General features: G+C 57.1%; 9 protein-coding genes across 9 annotated transcripts; 4 read left to right on the forward strand and 5 right to left on the reverse strand.

The window, feature by feature from the left end:
• Positions 1-10: 10 nt before the first annotated feature.
• Positions 11-307, reverse strand: ACRALDRAFT_1073799 (uncharacterized protein; the record flags this gene model as incomplete). The annotated part of the gene is made up of 1 exon (XM_071018153.1): positions 11-307. A coding segment is annotated over one exon (297 nt), but the record flags the coding sequence as incomplete, so codon positions are not given.
• ACRALDRAFT_1059869 (uncharacterized protein) lies at positions 16-1,104 on the reverse strand. The gene has a single exon (XM_071016126.1). It carries the CDS (start codon positions 912-914, stop codon positions 729-731), a length of 186 nt encoding a protein of 61 aa, XP_070879296.1. The 5' UTR covers positions 915-1,104; the 3' UTR covers positions 16-728.
• A 2,345-nt stretch (positions 1,105-3,449) lies between these two features.
• ACRALDRAFT_2038952 (uncharacterized protein) lies at positions 3,450-5,640 on the forward strand (the record flags this gene model as incomplete). Its single annotated transcript, XM_071020918.1, has 3 exons — positions 3,450-4,232; positions 4,318-5,106; positions 5,188-5,640. The coding sequence occupies 3 exons, from the start codon at positions 3,450-3,452 to the stop codon at positions 5,638-5,640; spliced, it is 2,025 nt and encodes a 674-aa protein (XP_070879297.1).
• A 1,344-nt stretch (positions 5,641-6,984) lies between these two features.
• Positions 6,985-9,004, reverse strand: ACRALDRAFT_1053937 (glycosyltransferase family 22 protein; the record flags this gene model as incomplete). Its single annotated transcript, XM_071015799.1, has 3 exons — positions 6,985-8,040; positions 8,122-8,800; positions 8,931-9,004. 3 exons carry the CDS (start codon positions 9,002-9,004, stop codon positions 6,985-6,987), a joined length of 1,809 nt encoding a protein of 602 aa, XP_070879298.1.
• Positions 9,005-10,091: 1,087 nt separating this feature from the next.
• ACRALDRAFT_2024300 (uncharacterized protein) lies at positions 10,092-11,325 on the forward strand (the record flags this gene model as incomplete). The annotated part of the gene is made up of 4 exons (XM_071020208.1): positions 10,092-10,158; positions 10,253-10,268; positions 10,493-10,716; positions 10,778-11,325. 4 exons carry the CDS (start codon positions 10,092-10,094, stop codon positions 11,323-11,325), a joined length of 855 nt encoding a protein of 284 aa, XP_070879299.1.
• A 711-nt stretch (positions 11,326-12,036) lies between these two features.
• On the reverse strand, positions 12,037-14,108 carry ACRALDRAFT_2024301 (uncharacterized protein; the record flags this gene model as incomplete). The annotated part of the gene is made up of 2 exons (XM_071020209.1): positions 12,037-12,113; positions 12,272-14,108. The coding sequence occupies 2 exons, from the start codon at positions 14,106-14,108 to the stop codon at positions 12,037-12,039; spliced, it is 1,914 nt and encodes a 637-aa protein (XP_070879300.1).
• A 44-nt stretch (positions 14,109-14,152) lies between these two features.
• ACRALDRAFT_1091089 (uncharacterized protein) lies at positions 14,153-19,521 on the forward strand (the record flags this gene model as incomplete). The annotated part of the gene is made up of 8 exons (XM_071019548.1): positions 14,153-14,282; positions 14,313-14,376; positions 14,425-14,450; positions 14,550-14,708; positions 14,814-14,854; positions 14,889-19,152; positions 19,204-19,282; positions 19,343-19,521. 8 exons carry the CDS (start codon positions 14,153-14,155, stop codon positions 19,371-19,373), a joined length of 4,794 nt encoding a protein of 1,597 aa, XP_070879301.1. The 3' UTR covers positions 19,374-19,521.
• A 9-nt stretch (positions 19,522-19,530) lies between these two features.
• Positions 19,531-21,085, reverse strand: ACRALDRAFT_1059862 (uncharacterized protein). The gene has a single exon (XM_071016125.1). The coding sequence runs from the start codon at positions 20,909-20,911 to the stop codon at positions 19,706-19,708; it is 1,206 nt and encodes a 401-aa protein (XP_070879302.1). The 5' UTR covers positions 20,912-21,085; the 3' UTR covers positions 19,531-19,705.
• A 705-nt stretch (positions 21,086-21,790) lies between these two features.
• ACRALDRAFT_2096563 (uncharacterized protein) lies at positions 21,791-24,626 on the forward strand (the record flags this gene model as incomplete). The annotated part of the gene is made up of 4 exons (XM_071022788.1): positions 21,791-22,268; positions 22,333-22,646; positions 22,717-24,440; positions 24,530-24,626. The coding sequence occupies 4 exons, from the start codon at positions 21,791-21,793 to the stop codon at positions 24,624-24,626; spliced, it is 2,613 nt and encodes an 870-aa protein (XP_070879303.1).
• Between the last annotated feature and the right edge of the window lie 699 nt (positions 24,627-25,325).

Here is a 25,325-nt window from a genome sequence, read left to right on the forward strand (position 1 = left end):
TTTTCTTTTTCTTTTCATGGCAGTCGTTTGGCGGCGTGGCGCAAGGCGTTTCTGGTTTCGTTTCTGGGTGATGCTTCTGCCCGCTTGATTTCCGCGCTCCCGCTATCATTGATGCGTTTCGCCATGGCCAATCACGTAGACTGGCATGATGGGTAGGGCATGGCATAATCGTAAATTCGCGCGATGGACTGGCAGTTGTTGTTTGTATTTGAGGCTGACCGTCGAGTCTCGACAATATTTTGGATACTGCATGGGCGTCATGGCCGGTTCGTGCATCTTTGCAAATATGGACTCGCCTAGAAACCATGTTCTAGTGTATAGGGACATTAGATATTCGCATATTCATGTAAAGGGAGCAAATGAGTTGAACATGGTTGACTGGCTTGGCTTGCGGCAACCATACCTATGTATGGCTGCTGGGCCGACGTCTTCCATCGCGGTGTTCCAGATCATAATGTTGCACTAGGTAGGCCAAGATTTTGTCCCAATGAATGTTCGATCTGGTCTGTTGACACATAGGTCCATGGTAATTCTTATTAAGATATAATAACAAAGGTCATCTTATCGCTTGGTACCATATATCCAATTTGAGTGTAATTTGTCATTAGTCCTGGGTAGTTCCCGGTTGCCCTGCCGCTGGCGTCAGGCACAGCATCACTAGAACAGATTTAGCGCTGTGGGCGAGCTGCGCCCAGGCTGTGTACAGTGACTATCGCAGCAAATAAGGATCATTGGACGGGCCGGCCACTGTCGTGATCTGACCTGGCGGAGAAAGACGAGACTTGCATCCAATACGCTGCACAGAAGCCTTCGACGGCGCCAGCGCAGGCCATATACTGAAATGGCTTAAGATGAATGCCCGCTCCGATTGAGTACCTTGCAGCACCGTGCCATTCGCGGGAAAGACGGGCCATTGCACGTTTACTTGCAGGATTGATCCCTCTGCATTTGCTCAGTCTGGGTCCACGAGGTCATGGATGCCTATAAATGTGCCGATCGGGAACTGAGGACATATGACAACGTGGTGTCGAAAAGAGGAGTGATCAAGTCCAGTCGAGAGCGGCGCCAATCAGCCGGAAGGGTCAGTTGAAGGGCACAAAGGATGCTAGATTCCCTCGGTCATCTGCCGACAAGTTGAGTTTGAGTTCTTTTTCTTTCAGCAGGACAATTTCGGTAAAGACGACATCTCCTTTATGATGATGTCATTGGATAAAGTGGAGCTGCGGCGCGGGCGTCGTGTACCTAAACAAGCGGTCCTGTGTTACGAAGTACCTGAATGTACAAAGCATCGTGCTTACTTTCCCTGTACGTGTAATACGATAGAGACATGCATGATGTTAGGTATATGTAAAGTACCTTGGTAACAGATTCTCGTCGTGTACCTCGAAGTAGGAGAAGGTAAAAATTCTATTCCAATAAACATTTTTACTGCCTAGGTAGGTACCTATTTACACGTACGGAATACTTTGAAGGTGGAAATTACAAAACTTCGTAGGTAGGGTTGAGCCTATATGAGATGACGTACAACAAAATTCGTACGTTGTGTGTACTTAGCATGCGGTATCTCCTGTCTGCCGGTTTATATGCCGCCGTACGCCGCATTCCGCCATTGACGTTATGATAACAATAGCGCCAGCAACGGATAACAGGTATAATCACGGTAGTGTACTTCTTGGGCGACCGAATATTGCGCCATGATCCGTCTGTTGGGCTGAGCGACGACGGTTTCAGGACCCCCCACCGAGGTACAGAGTAGGTAAGGCGCATGCGTGGCTAAGAAACTACTCGTCATTAATGGTTACCCACACCCACTATAAACGTACATACAACGTACACATGTACACCTCGCGTAAAGGTAAAAATCCCGCTTTGTACTTGTTTCTTTTCTGCCCCACGGGGCCCCACCGTGATATGCCGGACGGGAATGGCTGTCCAGCCAAGGCGCCATGGCTGGTCTAGTGACGCGCCGTGGAGGGGCAGCGGCTGTGAAATACTCCGCTGGAAAAGCCAAGAGCCAAGATTCGCAGGCTCGGCGTACTGAGTACACTCCTCCCAATGTTCCAAACGGACAGTGACGCCTGGGGATTTCCGGGGCTTATATGGATACAGTCTAAGCTGGCGTCCCCGAACTCACCGCGATTAGCCAACCACTGTCCATAAACGCCTTCACATTCACCTCGCTTGAGATTCAAGCAGCACGCAATTACCCCCGTTGTATTTGCGCTGCGGAGAACAGCGGCGTCTGTCGGAGCACCGCTTCGTTCATGCCAATACGCAAACTTTTACCGACAGACATTTCCTCACCCGTCAGAGGTATCCCTACCAGTATCGGTTGTACCAGTACGGGAAGCCGAGCAGTTGGGGTTATGATTTGACTGAGTGTACTTACACTTACACTGACTTTGAGATCGCGCAGCGCCAACACCATGCGGCGTTGCATGATGACCGCCGGGTATCGAAGGAGGATGGACGATCAGCGACAATTCACCGACATGGCCATGCTGTACATGTACACAGACGCATCCATCATTAAGGTAGGTACACTACGAAGTAGTGTATATCACCCGAACCTAAGGTGCGTATTGCATGTAGGTATCTACCTACCTAGGTACTCATATCGCCCCCAGCCCAATGTGTACAACGCACATACTATGTACCTACGAAGTAAGGTACTGATATGTCTACCTACACTACAAGTACAAATACTCCGCAGTACAACGACATGATGTGTCATCTACCACCTAGGGCTACGGTGACTCCATTTGTATGGTCATCCAAGACCCTGCCAAGACCCGGGGTGTTCTCCTCTCCTTGCTTGAACCTTGCTCGCATCTTGCCATCACGCTCCTTTTGCTTGCTTCGACTCGGTCAGGTCGAAGATCCCACTTCCTTTCGACTCGACGATTCCACTCGTTCTCTTTGTCCCAGAGTGGCTTAAATACACATTGGGACCGCAGCCAAGTGTCGATCTCTTCCTAGCACCCCCGTTCCTTTTCCTCTCTCCCTTTCTTCGCTCTTCGTCTTCTTCCTCCTCCTCTTCTTCATTACCACGCTGGTGGACATTCACTATTAAACGACAATTTCGACAGCCTCGGCTTTGAGGTCTTGCCAGAAACCTCTTGCAGGTCAACCCCTGGGAGAGACAAAAGAAACGGAAAGAAAATCTTGGGAGAATTCGTACTTTAAACTCCTGACCTGGTTATCTTCGGCCAACTTCTTGGGCCTGTTTGTGAACCTTCATCCAGCCCAGGTACATGCGTTGAGACTCGAGCTGGTGACCTCGGATATCCCATTACTCAACAGGTATTATCCTTTTGCAAAAGAACCTTTCTGTGGCGTCTGCGTCTGCGTCTTTTTCCTCAACCCACCAAGACAACAATAAAGACCATAGAGAGCACCTCTATCCGTCTCCCTCCCTCTTCACTCGTTCACCAACTCGGTACACCACAATGGGCCCCTTAACCATTCTCAAAAAGGTCGGCCGCTGGCTCGCCCCTCCGCCCGCCAAGGCCGCCGATGGTCGCGACCAATGGCCCTCCCGCGCATCCTTCCTGCTGGCCTCCATGGGCGGGTGTGCCGGCATGGGGAACCTGCTGCGCTATCCGTCCCAGGTCTACAACAACCACGGCCTGCAGTGGTTCATCCCCTACCTCATGGCCGTCTTCCTCATCGCCATCCCCGTCCTCGTCCTCGAAATCGCCATCGGCCAGGCCTACCGCGGCGGCTCCGTCATCGCCTTCAACAACATCAACCGCCGCCTCCGGGGCACCGGCATGAGCCTCCTCTTTATTAGTTTTGTCGTCGGCCCTTACTTCGCCGTGAACCTCGCCTGGATCATGACCTACTTTCGGCACTCCTTCACCAGCCCCCTGCCCTGGACCGGCCGCGGCCAAGAGTTCTTCGATGACCAGGTCGTCATGAACCCCGTCCCCGTCGAGCCGGACGAGAGTGCCTCGGGCTACCGCGAATACCCCGGCGTCTCCATGCTGGCCGAAACCACCGGCTGGATGGTCTTTACCTGGTTCCTCATCTGGGTCTGCATCTTCCGCGGCGTCGGCCTGACCGGTCGCGTTGTCTACTTCACCATGGGCCTCCCCATCATCATGACCATCGTCCTCATCGGCCGTTCGCTTTCGCTCGAGAACGCCGGGGAAGGTGTAAAGCTATTCTGGGCCACGTGGCGGGGTTCCTTGCTTGGCCGTGGTGAGATTTGGCAAACTGCCTGTGGACAGGTGAGCCAACCTCTTTCCCAGCCAAAACCAATGATTTATCATGTCGTCCATGTAGCACGCAGCATGAACATTAACATTCTCCCAGGTATTCTTCTCTACCGGTGTCGGCTTTGGCTACTTCACCTCGTACGCATCGTATAACCGCAAACACTCGAATGCCGTTGTCGACGCCATCGCCATCGTCAGCAGCAACGTGGCCTTTGAGAACATCGCCGCTTTCGCCGTGTACGGCGTCGTGGGCTTCAGCCGCATGTGGCCCGAGGAGGGCGTCCGCATCGGCGGCTTCACCATCGGTTTCCAGACCCTACCGCTCGCCATTGTGGAGATGAGTGGCGCCAACTTTTGGGCCGTCGCCCTCTTCTTCACCCTCATGACTCTCGGCTTCAGCTCCGGCTTCGCCATGCTCGACGCCGTCGTCACCATGGTCATGGACTCGGGCATCAAGACCCCGCGCCCCATCGTCGTCACCTCCCTCACCGTCCTCTCGCTCTTGCTGTCCCTCCCCTACTGCACCGAGTTTGGCTACCACCTGCTTACCGGCGTCGACCGCTGGGTGAACGACGTTGCCCTCGTCTTCGTCGTCTGGGCCGAGTGTGTGACCTCGACCACCGTCTACCGCTGGAAGGACGTTGCCGGACAGGTCGGCAAGCCTGCCTTTTGGACCTACCAGCTCGCCTTCTTCGGTGGTCAGATTCTCGGCGTGACTGTCGCCCAGGCCGTTTCGGCCGAAGCGGGCGCCGGTGTCGGTTTCGGTGTCTACGCCGTCGCCGCAGTGGCCGCTGTGTTCCTTGCGAAGACCCCAGACATTCCCGCCCCCGCCTTCTGGGGTAGGAATCCCTTTTTGTCTCGCTTCTGGTACATGGCCTTCTATTCGGTAAGCCCCCTCCCCAACCTCTTTTTTTTTCTTCTTCTTTCCTTTTACCTTGACATTCCCTCTCTAACTATCTTCCCATAGGCCGAGCAACTTCGCCGCGACCTGAACGTCATCGTCGGTTCCGGCAAAAACTGGGATATCCCGGTTTTCTGGGGCCCGCTGGTCAAGTACATCGCCGCCCCGATCCTGGCCATCGTCTACAGCTTTTCCTATCCCGCCTTTTACGCCGAAGGTCGCAAGGACCCGCTGCACATCCTTGGCTTCGGCATCGCCCACATCGCCCTGATCATGATCGCCCTCGGCTTCATCCTACCTCGATGGTTCGACATCCTGGTCCCGCCCCAGCGCCGTAAGGACGGCGAGATGGACTATGCACCCCTCGTCACGCTCGGAAGCCTGGATGCCGAGATGGCGGAGCAACTGGAGTCCGGGAGCCAGTGTGGTCCGGTAGATGGCCAGGAGAAGAAGGACGAAAGCCCGCCTGCCGTGTCGACGGACGAGAGCTCTCTGAGGAGGGAATCTCCGCCGCAGTAACCCCTGCGCTACGACGGACTTGATTGTGGCACTGCCTCGGAGTTTTTTTCCTTTTGCTTTCGGTTCGCAATATATATACCCCCAAGGGGCATGTCCCTTGAAGAAGTTTGAATGTTTTTTTTTCTTCTTTTTTTTGTTTCTTTCCCTTTTTCTTTTCTGGAAAGCAAAGGCAGCGATCGAGCAGAGGAAGCCTGGACGACGGAGGATCAGGTCTGGGGTCCTGGGGGACGCATGGCCACGTTTTCCTTTTCTCTTTTCCTTCGTTGCGTTGGGGATGGGATTTGGACAGGTCTTCTCCCAGGTCGGCGTGCGCCCCATAATCTTCAGACTCAAAAGCTGGCTGTCTCCGTGGCCTGCCTCGCTTTCTGAGGCAGGACACCGACGATTCAAAATTCTAGTTCCCCGCCGCATTGGCGGCGTGGGGGACACCTTGCTTACGTCTCGTACTTTCGACGACCACCGCTTGCTTTTCTTACCATCTTCTCTTCCTTACCTTCTCTCTAAGCTATTGACCTACCTTCAGGCCCGTCCGCGCTCGTAAAGCCGACACCAGCTAGCCGCATACTAACGACACGACGCCCTGAGGACCACTGTCTGAACGCTAACTCTGTAGATTTGAAGTTTTCCTCATTCGCCCGTCCGCAGCTTAGGTCTTCGATCTTCCACCAGGATTCAGATAGCCTACGATGTAGGGATTCCATGTAAGTTCGACTCACGTCCCATCGAGCTGATGAGTAGGCCATAGGGCCGTCTGATAGTGGCTGGACCACTTCTATTCTTCTTCTGGTAAAACAATGAGAGACAGCGTCGAAGGTGAGTTCAATATCGTTGTCTAGCAGCCAATTATACGCCGCTGGTCCGCATCCGACCGGCGAGAGGCATACATATATGAATGTCTTCCCACTGGGCAGCAAATTGGATTTTGAATAAACATCGTAAGCGGAGCTTGAGCCAGTTTGATACCTTCAAGTTCATGCTCCCGAATCCAATTTGCTATCCATGGGGTCGGCTCTGGCGAGACACCTTGTCGTAGACCATAGTTCCTCACTACGATTAAACTTGCGGATATCCTATGCCATGAGACCGCAAACTTGTCCTATCCCCTTCAAACTAGGGACTACTGTGTCAGGGGTTAGCTTATTCGTGAGACTGGCCATGGCCACCACGCTGGCGAGGTGCCGGCACCCTGGAGTTGCAGGTCATCATGCCGTGGGCTTTATTTCCAGGCTTTATACATTTCTACAGGTAGATATCCATCACAGAAGAACAATATACACGGCGAATTTTACTCGCCCGAACCATTTCTCCACTCGATGCTGATTTTTCCTCTTCTCCTTTCTTTCTTCACTTCTTCCGTTGCAAGAGGCAGTGACGTCCCCATTTCCTCTGATACTTCTCCGGCACAAGCGGCGAATCAGGCACCCAGAGCGCGCGGGCCAGGACGTGGGTGCTGGCGGCGTCGAGGAAAGGCACGCACTTGACGACAGCCCAGTTGTCTTCGTCGGCGATGTAGTCCGGCTCGTTGGGGGGGAGCGGGTCGGTGCGCTCGGGGTACTGGGTGTCGACGAGGAAGGAGCAGGTGCGAATGTCGACGTACTTGGACGGGTCCTCCTGGTTGCGGTTGTTCATTCCGCTGGTGGGCAGCCAGGTGCCGCTCCAGATGCCGAAACCGGTGCCGGCCTCGGAGAACTCGCCCGGCAGGAGGCCGCGGAACTCGGAGCGGATGAATTTGGCGTGCATGTCGTCGGGGAGGAAGTACGAGGACGGGAAACGGTGCCACTCTTTGCCGAGACAGACAAAGTCGCCGTGGTGCGGGCCTATGCCGCCTTCGGACGCCGGGGTGCCGAGCGGGGCGTAGATTTCGAGAGGCGCAGAGTAGGCTGTGACGAGGCCGTAGATGCGGGCGAGGGCGATCAAGGCGAAGAAGACCAGGCCGGCGAGGACGGAGAGAGCCCTGAACCGGGCTGGGATCTTGCCGAGGAGGGTGCCGGCGCTGACGTGGCCGAGGGAGGTGAGGATGATGTGCATGGCGATGGCGCCGTTGAGGGCGAGGAACGGGTAGGCTGGGTACATGAAGCGTTCCTCCTTGTGGGGCTGGAGAGTGAAGATGGCGAGCCAGAGGTAGAAGGGAGCGATGAAGACGAAGAGGCGCAGGCCGGAGCGGACGTCTTGGGAGGAGGGCGCGACGATCTTTCGGAGGAGGAAGAGGGGGAAGCTGAGCAGGGCGAGGACGAACCAGATGTTGAAGTTGAGGAGTAGGTTGCGGAAGTAGAATGTCCAGGGCTCGGTTCCGTAGAGGTCGGGACCGCCAGTGTCTCCGAATACGTTGTACTTGACGATGTTCCAGGGGACGATCTCGATGTTTCTGAAGAAGAAGGTGTTGACGCCCGTGTCGGCAAGCTGGCACGCTTTTGTGTCAGCACTTGTGACATGCGAATGATTTGAGTGAAGGAACCAAAAAGGGGAAGGAAAGGAAAGTACCAAGAGGATGACGCCGGCGGTCACACCGCGGATGAGGCGGAGGATGGCCTCAATGGAGCTCTCCCGGTCGCCGATGAAGGCGAGGAGCATCTCTTCCAAGACGAAAGGAATACACAGAGCGGCGGCAAAGGGCCAGCCAAAGACGGCGCCGACGGCGAACCAGGTGATTCCCTGGGCGGTCTTGACACCTCCGCGCCAGTTCATGCAGGCGGCGGCGCCGAGCATGGCGGCGTACATGGCGAAGGAGGAGGGGAGAAAGGCGGTGCTGGCGTGGAAGTTGGCGGGGCTGAGGACGGTGGCGACGAGGAAGAAGACGCCGATGCGGGCGTTGAGGGTGGTGCTGACGACGCAGTAGAAGAGGGTCTGGCAGACGGCGCAGGCCAGGGCGAGGGCGTAGCGGATGAAGTAGAACTCGGCGACCTTGGCGGGCCGGGGCAGGAGGCGGCGGAGGTTCCCGGCGACGGCATGGAGGGCGATGTAGAGCCAGCTGCGGATGGCGTAGGTCGGGGAGTATTCCCAGGTCTGGAGGCCGTAGCCGTGGGACAGGTAGTGGGTCGGCTCGTAGTAGTTGAAGATTTCGTCGCAGTCCTGGATGGGGGCGAACCAGGCGGACAGTAGGGCGGCGAGGAGGAAGCAGTAGAAGGCGGAGCGGGGGGTTATTGCGTAGGGACTGGGGGGTCTGGGGGTTTCTTAGTATAAGGAGGTCGGCTCGAGTTGAAGGGAGAGGAGGGAATTGACAGTGATGTTAGGCGAGGTGAGGTGAGTTGAAGGCAAAGGTGAAGTGAGGGCCATTGGAATTGAAGACGCACTTTCGTTTGGCATGGCTGGCAGCAGGATGGACGTATTCTCGCTGTTGCCGGTGTTGCGAAGCTTGAGGAGGCATATTCGCTACTTTTCCGTGTCAGCTCAGGGGACGAGCATGTGTGAATTGGACACTGGAAAGAGTAGCAGAGTTGAAGCTGGAGTCTGGATGGAGATGTTGGCTCAACGTTTCTCGTAGCTTCCCCAACTCGTCCCGCATTTCTCCAATTGGTACGTATCTCAAAGTATCGCGCACTGTCTGGAGAGAAGTCTTGACACTGTAAAACCATACAGTAAATAGGAGATGCACAGTCTGAATGGGTATTCCGTACGCAGTGCAGCCATTGGCCCAAGCTCCCTAATACGGCGGTGACGAAGGGCAATCACGCAGCAAAGGGCACAACGTAATTCATGACGTCGACATCGACATTGCTACGAAGTATTCTGCTATAATAAGAAGCTGCACCAGAGAGTATAGAATGTAGTTGTACGATATTGAAATATTATATTTCTTCCCAGGCTCTGAATTCCTTTGGATTCTGCAACAACACTACGACATTCCGATCGGACCGTCTTCCCATTGTACTTTCGTTTTCCTCAACTTTGACAATAGCCATTCGATTGTTTGGCGAAAAGAATTGGGAAGAAAGCATTTCAAAAGGAAAAGGAAAAAAAAAAAGAAAAGAAAAACGTAAGTGATGCAACAGGACAGTCGATTGTCAACACGTGAATCGGAACCTGGGTTGGGTTGCTAATAAATTCTCCGTAAGCATCATCACGAGGTTTCAGCCCCATTTCTCCCGCACTTCGCTGCACGCAGCCAGGCTAAGCCACATCCGACCTTACCTCGCCACCATTTTCGTCTACGAAGTACCTTACCCTGCTACCCGCCTATCGAGCACTTCAGCTCCTCTGCATCTTTCCACTTTCCTGCCACCTACCCGATTTCCCGACAAGGCTTCAACGCTCACACCACTCGCCCTCACCACCGATTTTTTAGTTTCTAATATTCCTGTTGCTGCCGACTTTCAACCTGATCGTTTGCCTTGATTCACAACACCGGATAAAAAAAAAACACTCCTCTTTCTTGCTCCTGGAGCCCTCCTCGGGATTATTCTGACAAGCTTCGTTCCCACCCGACTGTCATATTTCAACACCACACCCCAACCATGGCGCCCCCTCCTGCCGACCTTCCTCTGTCTCAGAGGCTGCTGAAACTTGCGCAGACCTTGCAGTGTATGTTTCCTTTTTCCTTGTTCCTCGTTCGTTCTCTTGCCTCGTTTGATGCCTGTCTCTGTCCGATGCATGCTGACTCGCATTATTTGACTAGTCGGTTGGTTCGCTGGGTATGTCTGATTCCCGATTCCCTTTTGATCTACCCTACCTTGTCGCTTCGCCCAATCTCCCGAAACCTACATCGCCGACGTGGACGATTCCGATCATGCTCTGCCGAGGGTGGCTACCCTGTGGCTCGACTATCTGCCATTGCTCTTTCTATCTGCCGTGTTTTGACCACATCACCCCCCAATGCCAATGCAGACTCGTCACTATACTGACCACAACCCGCCAGGCACTTTATCCTCATCGTCTGCACCTTCCGCTATTTCCTATCATGGATCCGCATGAACTACTATTCAGGCATGGCCCAGTTCTCCTACCGGACCGCCTTCCTAGCCGCTGCCGTTACCTACGGCATCGTCGTCTACAAGACCTGGAGGGCACGAGCTCGCGCCGGCGCCAAGAACCTCGCCCATCCTCTCACCATCATCCGTGACGAGAACGTCCAGTACCTGGGTGAGTCGCTCTTGTTGTTTTACCTATCCTGCTCTCCTCCTAGACCTCTAACCCCTTCCAGGAATGGCTCTTGTGTGGCTCCTCTTCCCGCAGTACCCTCTCGCTCTCCTGCCCTATAGCATCTACTCCATCTTCCATGTCGCCACCTACTCTCGTGCCAACCTGATTCCCACCATCAGCCCGCCCCAGCCCGTTGCTCCAGCCGCGGGCGCCTCCCCCAACGCAAAGCCGGCCCCGCACCCCATCGGCGAGAAGATCGGCGCCTTCGTCAAGCAGTACTACGACTCGTCCATGTCCATTGTCGCCAGGCTCGAGCTCGCCCTCTGGCTCCGCGTCTTCTTCGCCGCCCTCCTATTCCAGCGCCGCTCCTGGATCCTGATCGTCCTGTACACCGCATTCGTCCGCGCCCGCTACGCCCAGAGCTCGCACGTCCAGAACAGCTTGGCCGAGCTCGAGGCCCGCGTCGACTCGGCCATCGGCAACCAGGGCACCCCGCCGCAGGCCCGCCAAGTCTGGGAGGGGCTGAAGACCGGCGTTCGTCAGTTCTACGCCTACACCGACATCAACCGCTACATGAGCGGTGCTTCGGCCCCCAAGAAGACCTCGTAACGTGGTACCGAAATCCCTACATCGAGGCATTCTTTTGGCGAGAAAAGATGCCGCCGTACACTCTCACAAAGGCATACGACATGGTCAGTGCGCGGTCACTCTGATAACGGGAAAGGGAGATGGGTGTAATCAGCATATGATAACGTGAATGGGCCCACGACGGTACGAGATGGACCTGGCTGCAAGTTTCCGGCCTTGACGATTAGAGGAGGAAAACTGGTGAGAGGCAAGGACCAAAAAACAAACGAGTGGAAGGATGGAGGAATGGAAAGGAAGGATATGGTGCGGTACAGTTTTCAGACTATCGTGGGCGAATTTGACGAGGAGGGTTCTGGTGCGATGGGCGTTGGTTGATACGATACAGCACCCTTCTTGGCAAAAGCGTTTCTCATTCCGGTCGAGGGCTGGGTTATTATGATGGGGCGAAGCAGAAGAGTGTCCCAGATGTTTGTGGTCAGCTGAAGGACGATGGATTGTTGCTCCTGCTTTCTCGTCTTGTGTTACTGTCTAGCTAATGTTAGCGATATCAAACACGGGGTTCCCTCGGATTTTTGCCAAGTCTACTGTCCCAGCTGGTATCTTCATTAGGGCTGAGCCTTTGGTCTTGTAGTTGGTTCTATGGAGTTAATCGAGCAGACCACTCTCATTTTCCTTCCTTTTTGTCTTGTTCTCGGGTTGCAAAATACAATTCAGGAGATCTGGGGCGCAGAACTAATGGGACTTGAAGCGGATGATATAGGTACACACACACAAGCGGGCATACGACCAATACATCGAACATCGTCGTGCTATATATTACACAATAATAGAAGCATCGCAGCAAATGCCAACTATCTACATTTGATATTCTACAATACACTTCTGGCTGACCTCCTTCCACCACATTACACACCAACTGTCTGCTGCCTCCACGCATGAAGCTGCCGGTACATACGGACAAACTCACCGTTCGCGCGGCGGCTTAGGTCCGGGTCCTCCGGGTCCCTCGCGACGGCAGCCGAGGTAGCAGACGCCAGCTCCTCAGCACCCGGGTCAGCAACGCCGAGACAAGCGCGGAGGGCGTCCCAGACAGCGCCGACGGGACGAACGGGCGGATCCTCGTGCGGCATCTCAGGGACGCAGACGCGGAGGGCGTCGGCGCACCACGCGGGGTTGGCCGTCTCGGCGGCGCGGCGGAGGACGTACTCGTACAGGACGGGCCCGCGCGGGGCGGCGCGCTGCGGGAGGAGACGCCAGGCCAGGCGCCAGAAGCGGTCGCTGTCGCTTTGCCGAAAGTAGGCGTCCAGCAGGCGCAGGAGGGCGGTGTCGGGCGGCGGGGCGGGCACGGCGCGGGTGAGGAGGTGTTCGAGGCTGGTTTGCACCTGGGCGGCGCGGGGACCGCGGGCGCCGGAGGTCAGGAGGGCTTCGATGGTGGTGACGAGGGTGTCGTGGGTGAGGAGCGGGAGGCCGCGCTCGTGCATGGTTTGGAGGAGCGAGACGGCGAGGGCGGCGTGGGTGGAGGGGAGGTCTTGGTCGCGCGCGGCGGAGCGGAAGATGGCGCTGAGGAGGGTGGATGTTTCTTCTGCGGTGGTGTCGGCTCCTCCTAGCTGGATTTCGCGGATGCGCGTGCGGGCTTGGTCAAAGGTCGACGGCGTGCCGGGTTCAGGGGCGGTGTTTGGTTGGGCTTGTACAGTAGCCGCGGTGGGCTGTTTGCGTGGCGTGAGAGGGGCGAGGGGACGGGCGGCGCTGGCTGAGGTGGAGAAGAATCGTGCCTGGGACCGGGTCGGCGAGGTGTACTTCTTTTTGGGTCTGGAGGTGTTGAGAATCTTTCCAAATTTGCGTTGAAACTCCCTCTCCTCAGACTGCAGACGGATCGCCTCGACCTCCTCATTCTTGCGGAGCTGCTTGGTCCATAGCTCCTCCAGATTCAGCTCGGCACGCCTCGACTCGGTCATGACCTGGACGATGATGGTGGTGCCGAGCACGGGACCGCCAAAGCCCGACAGGCGGCCGTCGTCGTCGAAGCGGGCTGCTTCGTGGGTTTCCAGGCCGATGGTGCCCAGGTTGACGCAGATCCAACCGGTCGTGATGCCGTCGTCGCCACCGGTCACCACGGCGTTCGTGCCGAGGAGCTTGGCCTTCTTGCGCAGACGGCGAAGCCTCGTGCGGAGCTCGCCGGGGGTGACGAGGCCGTCGGCGGAGGCGTCGATGCGATGGTCGTTTCGGAGCCACTTGACGAGGCTGGACGAGGAGACGTGCAGGTGGCGTTCGTTGCGGGCTGTGCCGAAGAGCATGAGGAGGTTCGGGCCCAGGGCTGGGGGTGGGTCGAGCGAGCGTAGATCCAGCAGGGATAGGTCATCGAGGCCCATCTCCTGGTAGACGAAATTCACCAACGGTTCGACGATGGGCGGAGAGCCTTCGGGGATGTCGGGGAGGGTTTGGATGTGTTCGACGGGGGCATGGAGAGGTGGCTCGACCTGGAGATACCAGGGCGTGTCTGTGTCGCCTTGTTTGATTTCGGCTGGTGATTCGGTGGTCGCATCGACGGGTTGTTGCGACACAGCCCCAGAGACTTGTCCATCCTTTTTGTCACTTCTGACCCCATCGACATCTACGGCTGACCTTGTCGTCGCCGTGTTCATAAATTGTCGAGGCTGGCCAAGGTCAGGCCTTTGTATTGTGCGGCCGATGCGACGAGGAAACTGTGTGGCGGCGGCTGGAAACGCGGCCGACGAGAAGGCCCGTAATACCAAAGTCCGACATTGAAGACAGCTGAAGGCCGTCGTAACCGGTCTGGACGCCATGATTGCTAAAGATGAGAGTGGCAAGATGGGTTCGTGGATGGTTGATGGTTGATGTTTTCTCCTCGTCGAAGTACTTTTACAAAGTACCTAGTCCATCGTTTCGCGCCCAGACCTGGTATCCACTCAAGAACAAACAACCAATCATATCACGTTTATATCACGCTTCAGAATGGAGTGGCAGGACCCGCCATCAACAGTTGACAGCTGGCAGAATAGAACGGGACGACATTACTCAGTTCGACAATCTTACGGCGCCTGCATCTACATTGTAAATATGCCAGGTTTTCTAAATCTTCCTTGAAATAGACAATGGAAGCGATGTTGATATCCCGAATCAACATTGTCATCATGATGACTTCTGCAGCTCATAAAGCTGACTTCTAGCGGACCTTCCAGAGAAACGCGAGAGCACGTGACCTCAATTTCAACGTCCCATGTCAGTCATGCCCCACTCGCATTCCATTGGTGGTAAAGAGTGGGCCCAGGAGGTCCCCGAAATTTTTTCTACCCATTGCTTTTGCTTCGAGATTTTGACGACTCGCCTTCTCCGTCCGCTCCTCGATGTCCACGTTCCTCTCCCACTTCTCGACCCCCCATCGAGTTTAATTCCTCTCTTTTAAACTATATGCACCTATCTTAATTTTTATTCCTTTGTTTCTAGCCACATGTATTTGATTGTACTTTGATATCGTTTCGCTCCTCCAGCTCCTTGGAGCTCCAAATCCATTCCCTCCGCCGTCTGTCGCGTGAGACCGACCGAAATAACACGAAAAATCCCAGTCTCGCCTCGCAAACATGTTGCTACGATCTAGCCGAAGAAACCTCTCCCTCCAACATGCCTCCGTCACCCGCCTCTCCAGACCACTCGCAAGGAGCCCCTCGATAGCGTCTCAGCCCAGTAGGGTCTGTACCAAATGTCTAACCACCCACACCCAGCTGGGACTGCGGCGGAGGAGGAGAAGTTTCGGCTCTCCCGCAACGCCTTACCATGCCCGGTCTCTCGCCACTGCCATGGACGACGCGCACCTTCCCCATACAGCATCCTCCTACGATACCCTCAAATCGTCCATTCTACCGCAATACCAGCCGCTCACTGCTCGCCCGCAACATCATCATCACCTACGGCCCATCGACCCCTCGGCACCGCTCATGGTCCAGGAGCCCGCCTCGCCCATCCCACGAGCGCGCACCAACCCACACGGCATCCCGGGTGATGTCGACGAGATGATTGCCATCTTCGACGCCTGTCTCAGGATAGCCAATCTGGACCGGGCGGCCTTGGTCTTGAAACGCCTTGGAACCGTCGAGGAGATCCCCGGCCATGATTTGATTCTCCTGGGCAACCGATACCTGCGCGCTTCGCTGGAACGATTGCGACTGTACCCGGACAAGAGGAGGGCCGAGGAGCTTCACAAGTGGTATGAACTGTTCGTCAGGAGTAAGGGTCTTCCCCAGACCGCCGAGACTGTCGCCTGTATGCTGAAGGCATCCCTGCTTTCCGAGCATCAACCCGACAGGCTGGACCGTCTGGTCACCCGCTACATGAGCATGGCGCCGGGCGACGCTGGCCTGCGTGTCCTTTCCATGGCCGATATCCTGAATGACCAGGATCTCGCCGTCATCACCGACATTTGTCCCACCTACAACCTAGCTCCCGATACTCCTCCCACGGCCACGTCCGCCATTCCTACGGCGGAGGTACAACCCGCTGCTGCGGAAAACGTAACAGGGAAGAAGACTGCCGCTTTCGACAATGTCCCCGCCGTTCTGGCCACACCGCAAAAGGGCTTTGGCTTGAAGACACTGAAGCAGACCCTCACCCTTTTCGATAAGATGCCCCAAGACTGCGACATCTCCACACTCACCCGGGAGCAACAGAGGGAGATTCAAGCTAGGCTGGAACGTGATTGCATCGACGCCGCCGTCGAACGCTGGCGGGAGGAGAACGAATCCCTGAAGAAGATGGGCTTGAACTCGTCCGTGTCCAGCGCCACGCTCAATTCCCGATTGTACGATTGGCAGCTGGCCCTCGAAGCTCGCCTCACCGAAGAACTGCAAAAAGTCGACGACGCCGAGGCCAAGCCCAAGAAGACCCCCGAGGACTACGACCGCTGCTTGTACGGCCCTTTCCTCCGCATGTCCACCCCCAGCAGGCTGGCTGCCGTCACCATCCTCGGTACCCTGAGCGCCACCACCATGGCCGGCATCGACAGGGGAATCGCCCTCTCCTCCGCCATCAGCAGTCTGGCGAAACTCGCAGAGGAGGATATCCAGTCGCAAGCCGCCCTGCGAACGACAAAATCAAAGTCCAAGAAGAGGCGCGTCGTCCATGTCCCTGGCAAGTCGTCCAAGAAGCTCGATGCCGCCCGCGCCGAGCTTGGCCCAGAAAGCCAACTCGCCCCGGAAACCGCTACCAAGGAGACCGATCCCACACCCGACACCCCCTGGCCCGTCGCCGTCAAGGCGAGGGTGGGAGCCGCCCTGCTCTCGGCCCTCATCGACACCGCCCGCATCAAGGTCGTCAAGGAGCACCCGGACACCAAGACCCTCATCAGCCAGTACCAGCCCGCCTTCTCGCACGCCACCCAGCTCCGCCGGGGTAAGAAGATCGGCATGGTGCTGCTCAACAAGGAACTGGTTTCCATCATGAAGCGCGAGCCACAAGGCGACTTTTTGGCCAAACATCTTCCCATGGTGGTCGAGCCCGAGCCCTGGACCCAATTCGAGAAGGGCGGCTTCCTCGAGAGCTCCGCCAACTTGGTCCGCATCAAGCACGGCGACAAGGACCAGCGCATCTACACCGAGGCAGCCATCAGCCGCGGCGACATGGACCAGGTCTTCAAGGGCTTGGATGTGCTGGGAAAGACGGGCTGGCGCATCAACACGCCGGTTTTCAATACCATGCTGGAGGTTTGGAATAGCGGCGAGGCTGTCGCCAACATTCCCGCATTGAACCCGGACATTCCCATCCCCCGGGAGCCCGACTCCTCGGCCGACCCGACCGAACGCCGTAACTGGATCCGCGCCGTCAAGGCTGCCGAGAACGAGCGGGGTGGTCTGCACTCGGTCCGGTGCTTCATCAACTTCCAACTCGAGATTGCCCGGGCCTTCCGGAACCAGACCTTCTATTTCCCCCATAACATCGACTTCCGAGGGCGCGCCTATCCCCTGCCCACCTACCTCAACCACATGGGCGCCGATCACGTCCGCGGCCTGCTTCGCTTCGCCAAGGGCAAGGAACTCGGTGAACGGGGACTGAAGTGGCTCAAGGTCCACCTCGCCAACGTGTACGGCTTCGACAAGGCCAGCTTGAAGGAAAGAGAATCGTTCGCCACGGACAACGTGGTCAACATCTTCGATTCGGCCACGAAGCCGCTCACGGGGAACCGCTGGTGGCTACAAGCCGAGGACCCCTGGCAATGCCTGGCTACGTGCATCGAGCTCAAGGCCGCCCTGGAGTCCCCGGATCCCACCAAGTTCGTGTCGCACCTGCCTGTGCACCAGGACGGAACCTGCAACGGCCTTCAGCACTACGCCGCTCTGGGAGGCGACTCGTGGGGCGCTCGTCAGGTCAACCTGGAGCCGGGCGACAAGCCTGCCGATGTCTACTCGGCCGTGGCCGACATTGTCAAGGGGTACATCGCCAAGGACGTCGAAGCGGGCCATCCGTTTGCCCTGGCGGTCGATGGCAAGATTACGCGAAAGGTCGTCAAGCAGACCGTCATGACCAACGTCTACGGCGTCACCTTTCAGGGTGCCAAGAAGCAGGTGTGCAAGCAGCTCGACGCGTTGTACCCGGACCTGCCCCAGGAGAGCGGGTTCAGCGCCATCGTGCTCGCATCCTACATCGCGTCGCTCATCTTCAAAGCCCTGTCGTCCATGTTCCGTGGCGCCCACGACATCCAGTACTGGCTGGGCGAAATCGGAGGCCGCGTCTGCCGCGCGCTCTCTGCCGAGCAGCTCGAGCGCATCGCCACCACCGGCATTATCCCCAACTCGTCTAAAGTGAAGAAATTCAAGATCAACGAGAAGAAGGACACGACGGACGATCTGCTGGCGCAATTCCGCGCCACCATCGTATGGACCACGCCGCTGAAGATGCCCGTGGCGCAGCCCTACCGAAAGAGCGGCACGCGCGTCATCAAGACCTCGCTGCAGGACCTGACCTTGACCGTGCCTGAGCGGTCCGACCCCGTCAACCGCAAGAAGCAGCTCCAGGCCTTCCCGCCCAACTTTATCCACTCGCTCGACGCCACCCACATGCTTCTGTCCGCGCTGGAGTGCCACGACCTCGGCCTCGAGTTTGCCGCCGTCCACGACTCGTTCTGGACCCACGCCTCCGATGTCGACGCCATGAACGCGGTCCTTCGCGACGCTTTCGTGCGCATCCACGAGGAGGACGTCATTGGCCGGCTCGCTGCCGAATTCGAGGCTCGCTACAAGGGGTCCATCTACCTGGCCAAGATCAACCAGGGCACCGAGGTGGAGAAGAAAATCTCGGAATGGCGCAAGAAGGCCAGGTGGTCGACCAAGGATGAGCTGCTTGCCGAGTACGAGCGGCAGCGCCTCCTCAAGTCGCAGGATCCCGCCGAAGTCGAACGCGGACGGCAGATGACGACGCCCGCTAGCATCTTCGAGGAGATGTCGGCGGCGGATGCCCTCGCCGAGCCCGAGGACATGCAGGAGATCCGCCTCGGCGACATCCCCGAGGGGGCCAACTCGATCGAAGCCATCAAGGCCGAGGAGAAAGCGGCGGCCGCCGCCGAGGCGGGAGCGTTTGCCGCGGAGGTGGTCGACGAAGAGGACGGCATGGACGAGCATGACGCGGCGGCCGACGAGTCGGCTGCCGAGGCCGAGGAGGAAGAGAATGCCCGTCTCGCCGGTATGTTGGACAAGTTGAAGCGGTCGCATTTCGACAACGTGGTCAACGCGACCAGCGCGGCGAAGAAGAAGGCGCCGGTCAAGACGATTCAGATTTGGCTGCCGCTGTCGTTCCCTGCGATCCCGGCCAAGGGCGACTTTGACGTACAGCGGCTACGGAAGAGTGAATACTTCTTCTCATAATCTACGGGCGGGAAAACGATCTCAATGCGAGCTGGGGATAGAATTTCCGTGGTGATTTCCATGACCGGTGGAAGCATAGTACCGGAGAAGGGTTGTATGAATTGCCTTTTGTGTGCCGAGGCGTTAATTGCATGTTGATGGTGACACGGGCCGGCGTTGGATGGGCACAGAGCATACAGCTATGCTATCTATTTCATGTAAAAGGGAAAAGAAACTCGGATGAGGCCCGGGGGATGGCTCGGGCTCGTCGAAGACTTGTATATTTTTGTACACTACGCCTGGTCTCCTTAGAAGATAGGTACTGTATCATAGCCTTCTCGGGCGATATAAAAACATTTAAAAGATTTAGAAACCAGTGGCCAAGTCGATTGGTGTTTCTCACAACGAACGGTGGTAGAGATGTATGTTTAGGAACATTGGTTCTGAGCTTCTATGATGCATCTAGTGGAATACGTCTAGCTCTAAGCTCTCACAAGACCCTGCTTTCCAGGTCTTTGCTCTGTCTACCTGCGACAGCACGATGTATAGGTCATTTACCGAACCACGGCCCCCTTGAGCGTAGGGACGGTGCAGACGCCACCCGACTCGGTGACGAGCTTGCCCACGCCCTCCTTGCCCAGCTCCTTGACGGCGGCCGCATCAAACGCAACAGCAAGGTCGTCGGTGGTGGTAAAGCCGGGCTGGATGGTCTCCCACACCTTCTTCTTGGGGTTCAGCACGCCCTCGGGGGTCCCCTTCCAGCCGTCGAAGAAGACGCGGTCGCCGGCCTTGGCGTCGGCGGGGGGCGCGACCAGCTCGACGGGGCCCTTGTGGTCGTCGACCTCGCCCTCCTTGACGCGGGGCGACGCGGCGAGGACCATGGCGGACGACTTGATGCCGCGCATCTTGACGGGCTTGAGGTTGCAGACGACAACGACCTTGCGGTCCTGCATCTCCTCGAGCGGGATCAGGCCGTTGAGGCCGGAGCAGACGGTGCGGCATACCTGGCCCTCGTACTCGGTGGTGTCGTCGCCGGCGGGGTCGCCCATGGCGATGGTCGAGACGTACAGCGAGTCGGCTTCCGGGTGCTTGACGGCCTTGAGGATGTGGCCGACGCGCAGGTCGATGAGGGAGGGCGAGAGCGGGGCGGCGGCGGCGGGGGCCTTGGGCTGCTTGGGGGCCTTTTCCTTCTTTTCCTTCTTCGGCTTGGCCTTGCCGTCGGGTTGGCCTGCGGCGGCGCCGGCCTTGTTGTTCTTGGTGCGATCGGGGAGGGAGGATGCACCGTCGGCAGCACCAGCACCACCGGCGGCGGCAGCGGCAGCCTTCTCCTTCTTGAGGCGCTCCTTTTCGGCCTTGGCGTCGACGGGTGGCTTGACGTAGCGGACATCGTCCAGGTCGACGGCGACCTTGTCCGCGTCAGAGACGGTGAGATCAAAGGTCGAGGGGGCGTTCTGGACAAAGTCGAGGTGGCGGACGATGTGCGGGTAGCCGTTCTCGCCGGTGCGTTGGTCCGGGGACCAGGCGGAGACTAGGGGCCGGATGGCGGCATAGAGGGCGGTGTCGGCGCGGCTGGGCTTGTTGCCGAGGAGGGTGGTGCGGGTGCTGAGGTGGGTGTTGACGGTGTCGAGGATGGGACGGAGCTGGGCGTCGTTGGTCGAGTTGGCCTTGGCGTGCTCCTCGACGCGAGATGCGGTGGTGAGCCACTGCTGGATCTCGGCCTCCTCGGTGGGAGTGTAGGTCTGGGAAGAGACGGCCTGCATGTTGATGGCGGTGGCGGTAGCGGTGGTGGCAGCGGTGGTGATGCTCCGAAGGAAGTTCGGGCGGGCAAGGGAGCGGATGGGCAGCAGCTTGGCGGTTTGTGAGGAACAGGGACGAGAAGTCGAACTTGAAGATCTTGACGGGAAAAAAAAAAATGGTACGGACGAGTCAAGGTCGTTGGTCTGGGAAGGAAATTTCCGTCTCGGGATTCCAATGGTAGCGGGGTAAATAACGGTGCCCCGCCATTCTGCCGTCTGCCGCCGCCCACGCCCTGACTCGCCAGTTGTTATCAGCTGTTCGTGCAACGGGCTAAGCCAACGGTGTATGGCGCCACTCTCTGTGGCTTGGTGAAGCTTACTAACCGCGTCCAAGCCACCCCACCCACGTCGACCGCGTCTGGTCCAGTGACCTCGCTTCCTTTTCGCGTCTCCCGACTCGAAATTCGGCACGTCATGAAATTTTGGACCATTTCCGCGACCCAGGGTTTCTTTCGGCAACCACAACTTTCACGATACTTGCTTCCTCATTCGTTTCTGTTTTTTTTTTTTCTCTTTACCTCACTTCTTTGTCACCTTGCTTTCGAATTCATTGTCACAGAGTCCTTGGCCCGGTCCCACCTAAGGATTTTCATTGCTCTCTGACCTCAACTCCGTTTGTTCTCCCACATCGCTTCAACCTTAGACGCCACTATTTACCCTCACAACTGTACCGTTCCCTCTTCCGAAGACTCTGACAGTACTCGAAGACTCACTCCCTCCACCGCTCTCGACACCTTGCGCTTCTCCTTCCAACCGGCTGATCCGAGCTCGCTTCCAAGTCGCAGATCCCACTCTAGCCTAGCCACCATGGACCCGTCTTCAGCTTCAGAAGCCGACTCTGTCATGTCGCGGAGCCAATCTCTGACCAGTCCTAATTCATCGCCTCCTCCCACGGATCCACCTTCCGCGGCGCAACCTGTTACCCTCGAAACGAAGCGCGAGATACTGGACGAGGAAGAAAAGGCGCGCCAGGCCAATCTGGAGGAGGAACAGAAGCGCCAGGCTGCCTTGAAGAGAAAGCGAAAGGGCAAAAAGCCCGAGACGAAAGCTGAGAGGGAACAAAAAGCCCGCGAGCTCGATGATTTGTTGCGAAAGAGTGCGGCCTTTAGCGACATTCTCACCAAGAAGACCCAGGTTCTGGGCCGTGTGGGCAGCGGTCTGGATGGCAAGGCCCTGGGCGAGCACGACCTCGAAATGGCACAGCAACCTAAATCCCTGGTCGGTGGGACGATGCGCGACTACCAACTTGAGGGTCTCACATGGATGTTCGAGATTTGCCAGCAGGGCATGTCTGGCATCTTGGCCGACGAGATGGGCTTAGGTATGGTCCTCGTGTCCCTACCCCTTTCTTCACAAGCGCAATTAGCCAACTTTTGTAACTACAGGCAAAACCGTCCAAGTCATCTCGTTGATTGCGCTCTTGCGCGAGGAAGAGTACCTGGGACCCCATCTCGTCATTGCGCCTCTGAGTACGCTGTCGAACTGGATCAACGAGTTCAAGAGGTGGTGTCCTTCTATCCCTGCCATCCTATTCCACGGAACGCCACAAGAACGAGCCAAAATGTGGAAGACCAAGGTCGCGAAGCACCTGGACAGGGGACGCCCAACCGAGAAATTTCCCGTCGTCTGCACATCCTACGAGATTCTCCTGAGAGAAAAGGCATCTCTTTCCAAGGTCAACTGGGGTTTCATCATCATAGTACGCTTCTACTCGTTTTCTTTTTCTTTTTTGCCCCGCAGTCACACAAGGTCAACTGACACAGAGTTAGGATGAGGGCCATCGCATGAAAAACTTCGAGTCAAAGCTGTTCAGGGAGTTGCGGACCTTCTCTTCGGCCACTCGAATGCTGATTACCGGAACGCCTCTGCAGAACAACCTCAGGGAGCTGTGGTCACTGCTACATTTCTTGCTTCCGGCCATCTTCACCGACTGGGATGCCTTCGAATCCTGGTTTGACTTTAGCGATTTGGAGGACACGGAGACGACCAAGGAGTTCATCGGGGACCGAATGAAACAAGAACTCGTCAAGAAGATCCATCTCATCCTGCAGCCGTTGCTGCTGCGGAGAGTCAAGGCCGACGTGGCCAAGTATCTGCCCAAGAAACGTGAATACATCCTGTATGCACCGTTGACCGAGGAGCAGCGTGATCTTTACCACGCCATTGCCGACACGAATGTCGATAGCCGGGCTTATCTCCAGAACAAGGTCCTCTCTTCTCTCACGGCGCCGGTCGCTAAGGATTCGACAAGGCAGGACGATGAACATGGAGCCGGCGCCGAACTCTCGCTTCCTGTCCGGAGCAGTCCACGGAAGACTCGGGGCGACTCCAACGACGCTGCGCCGGCGACCAACGCATTTTCCGTCATGATGGGCAAGAAGACTCGAGGCCGCTCGCCCATGGTCAAGGCGGAACCGCCGACCCAATTGTCCAGTAGGCAATCATCCACGCCGGCCAAGAGGAAAAGCCCACCCACCTCGGAGACTCCCGCATCGAAGAGCGCCAAGTCGAGCCGTCACTCTACACCCGCGGCGGCAGCGGCGCCCACTCGAGGCAATCGCAGAAACACCCGACGGGCCCGGTATACCGAAGCAGATTCCGACGAGGACAAGCTGTCGGATGACGAGTTTGAGGCGAAGCTGGCAGAAGAGGTGGCCCAGGAGACGGCGCACGAAAACGATGACGACGCGGCCTCGGCCATGACGCCCGAGGAGGTGGAGCGCACGCACAGCCTCGAACTTGCCAGGATGGAACTGGCACGGAAGAAAATGGGCAACCCCCTGATGCAGCTGCGTCTCGCTGCCAACAGCCCCCATAACTTTTACAATCCTTGGAACATCGCCGGCGGGGCCGAGGTGGACGAGACGGTCGTCACAGCGTCGGGGAAGATGCTCCTTCTCGACCGTCTGCTGCCGGCCCTGTTCGAGCGAGGGCACAAGGTCCTGATCTTTTCGCAATTCAAGACGCAGCTCGACATACTGCACGACTACTGCACGCTGCGGAAGCTGCGGGTGTGCCGGATCGACGGCAGCGTGTCGCAGGAGGACCGCCAGCTCCAGATTGACGAGTTCAACGAGGACCCCGACTTGAAGGTGTTCCTGCTGGCCACCAGGGCCGGAGGGCAGGGCATCAACCTGACGGCCGCCGACACGGTGATCCTGTTCGACTCGGACTGGAACCCGCAGCAGGACCTGCAGGCCCAGGACCGGTGCCACCGCATCGGCCAGACCAGGCCCGTCATCGTGTACCGGCTGGCCACCAAGGGCACGGTCGAGGAGCAGTTGCTCCTCAGCGTCGAGGCCAAGAGGCGGCTGGAGAAGCTCGTCATCAAGGGGGGCAGCTACCGGACCATGGGCCAGAAGCTGGCGAAGCAGGAGGAGGGGGTCGACGAGGAGACGTTGAAGGCGCTGCTTCTCAAGGACGCACAGGTGTATAAGAACACTGGCGCCGAGGAGATTCTGAGTGACCACGACTTGGACATTCTTTGTGACAGGTGAGCTGGAGGCCTGGCGTCAGAGCCAACGCCCCGGGAAGCAAAACGGAAAGTTTGGCGGCACGGGATTTGCTAACGAGTTGGTACAGGAGTGATGATGCCTACGAGCGAGCCGCTGTGGGCAAAGGAAATACCGATGGCTTCAAGGTTGTTGAAACACGTGCCAGCGGCATCCTGGCGGCATGAGCTTCGCCTCTGGGAGTCTACACCGAATCTCCGTCGACGCATTTGTTTATGAATTATGACTTGGCAGCATTCTAGCTTGGGATATATTGTGGGATTGGCTCGGCTGTCTTTCGACGAGAGATGATCCATAAGAGGACGATCCATAAGAGGACGATCCATGAGAGGACGATCCATCTTCAACTACCCACCATCCACATCTATACAGACCTCCGTGTACGACATCTGGTCAAGTGGCTCACCGTTCTAGCTCCGGCTGCGCATCCCGCATCCTCCCGTCTTCCTTTTCGCTTTTTCCGGGCCAAGCGAATTACCCAGCAAAGAAACCATACGTGCGTTTCCATTTCACCGTCTGGTTGCTATCATCCTAGCTTCGGACCAAAGGAGGCACGCGTGTGGGGGACGTAACATCGACCACCTGAACAGGCAATAGATGAAGCGCTACCGTCGTTTTGCTCAACTCATCAATGGCAGTGAACATGCACGTAATATATCCTGTGCTTTTCTCGGCAGTTGCAGCACCTCCAAATGCCCGGTCACCGGTTAAGTTGGAACTTGGGGGGATGTCTTACGGCTTACATGGGGGACGTGAATCGAATAAATATGTAAGAAAGCACCCCAGAATCCTACCATCGTGGATCGAGGAGCCCCTCATTGTCTTTTCGTTGCTCGTCGGACTTTAACGTTGTTGCTTTCCCTTCA

This window comes from Sodiomyces alcalophilus (assembly GCF_042370955.1).
Source record: "Sodiomyces alcalophilus JCM 7366 unplaced genomic scaffold ACRALscaffold_1, whole genome shotgun sequence".
NCBI classification, from domain to species: domain Eukaryota; kingdom Fungi; phylum Ascomycota; class Sordariomycetes; order Glomerellales; family Plectosphaerellaceae; genus Sodiomyces; species Sodiomyces alcalophilus.

What these genes read in the sequence shown, in the direction of transcription:
- ACRALDRAFT_1059862 (XM_071016125.1), bottom strand. Translation starts at nt 20,911, where the DNA reads ATGCAGGCCGTCTCTTCCCAGACCTACACTCCCACCGAGGAGGCCGAG.
- ACRALDRAFT_1059869 (XM_071016126.1), bottom strand. Translation starts at nt 914, where the DNA reads ATGGCCCGTCTTTCCCGCGAATGGCACGGTGCTGCAAGGTACTCAATC.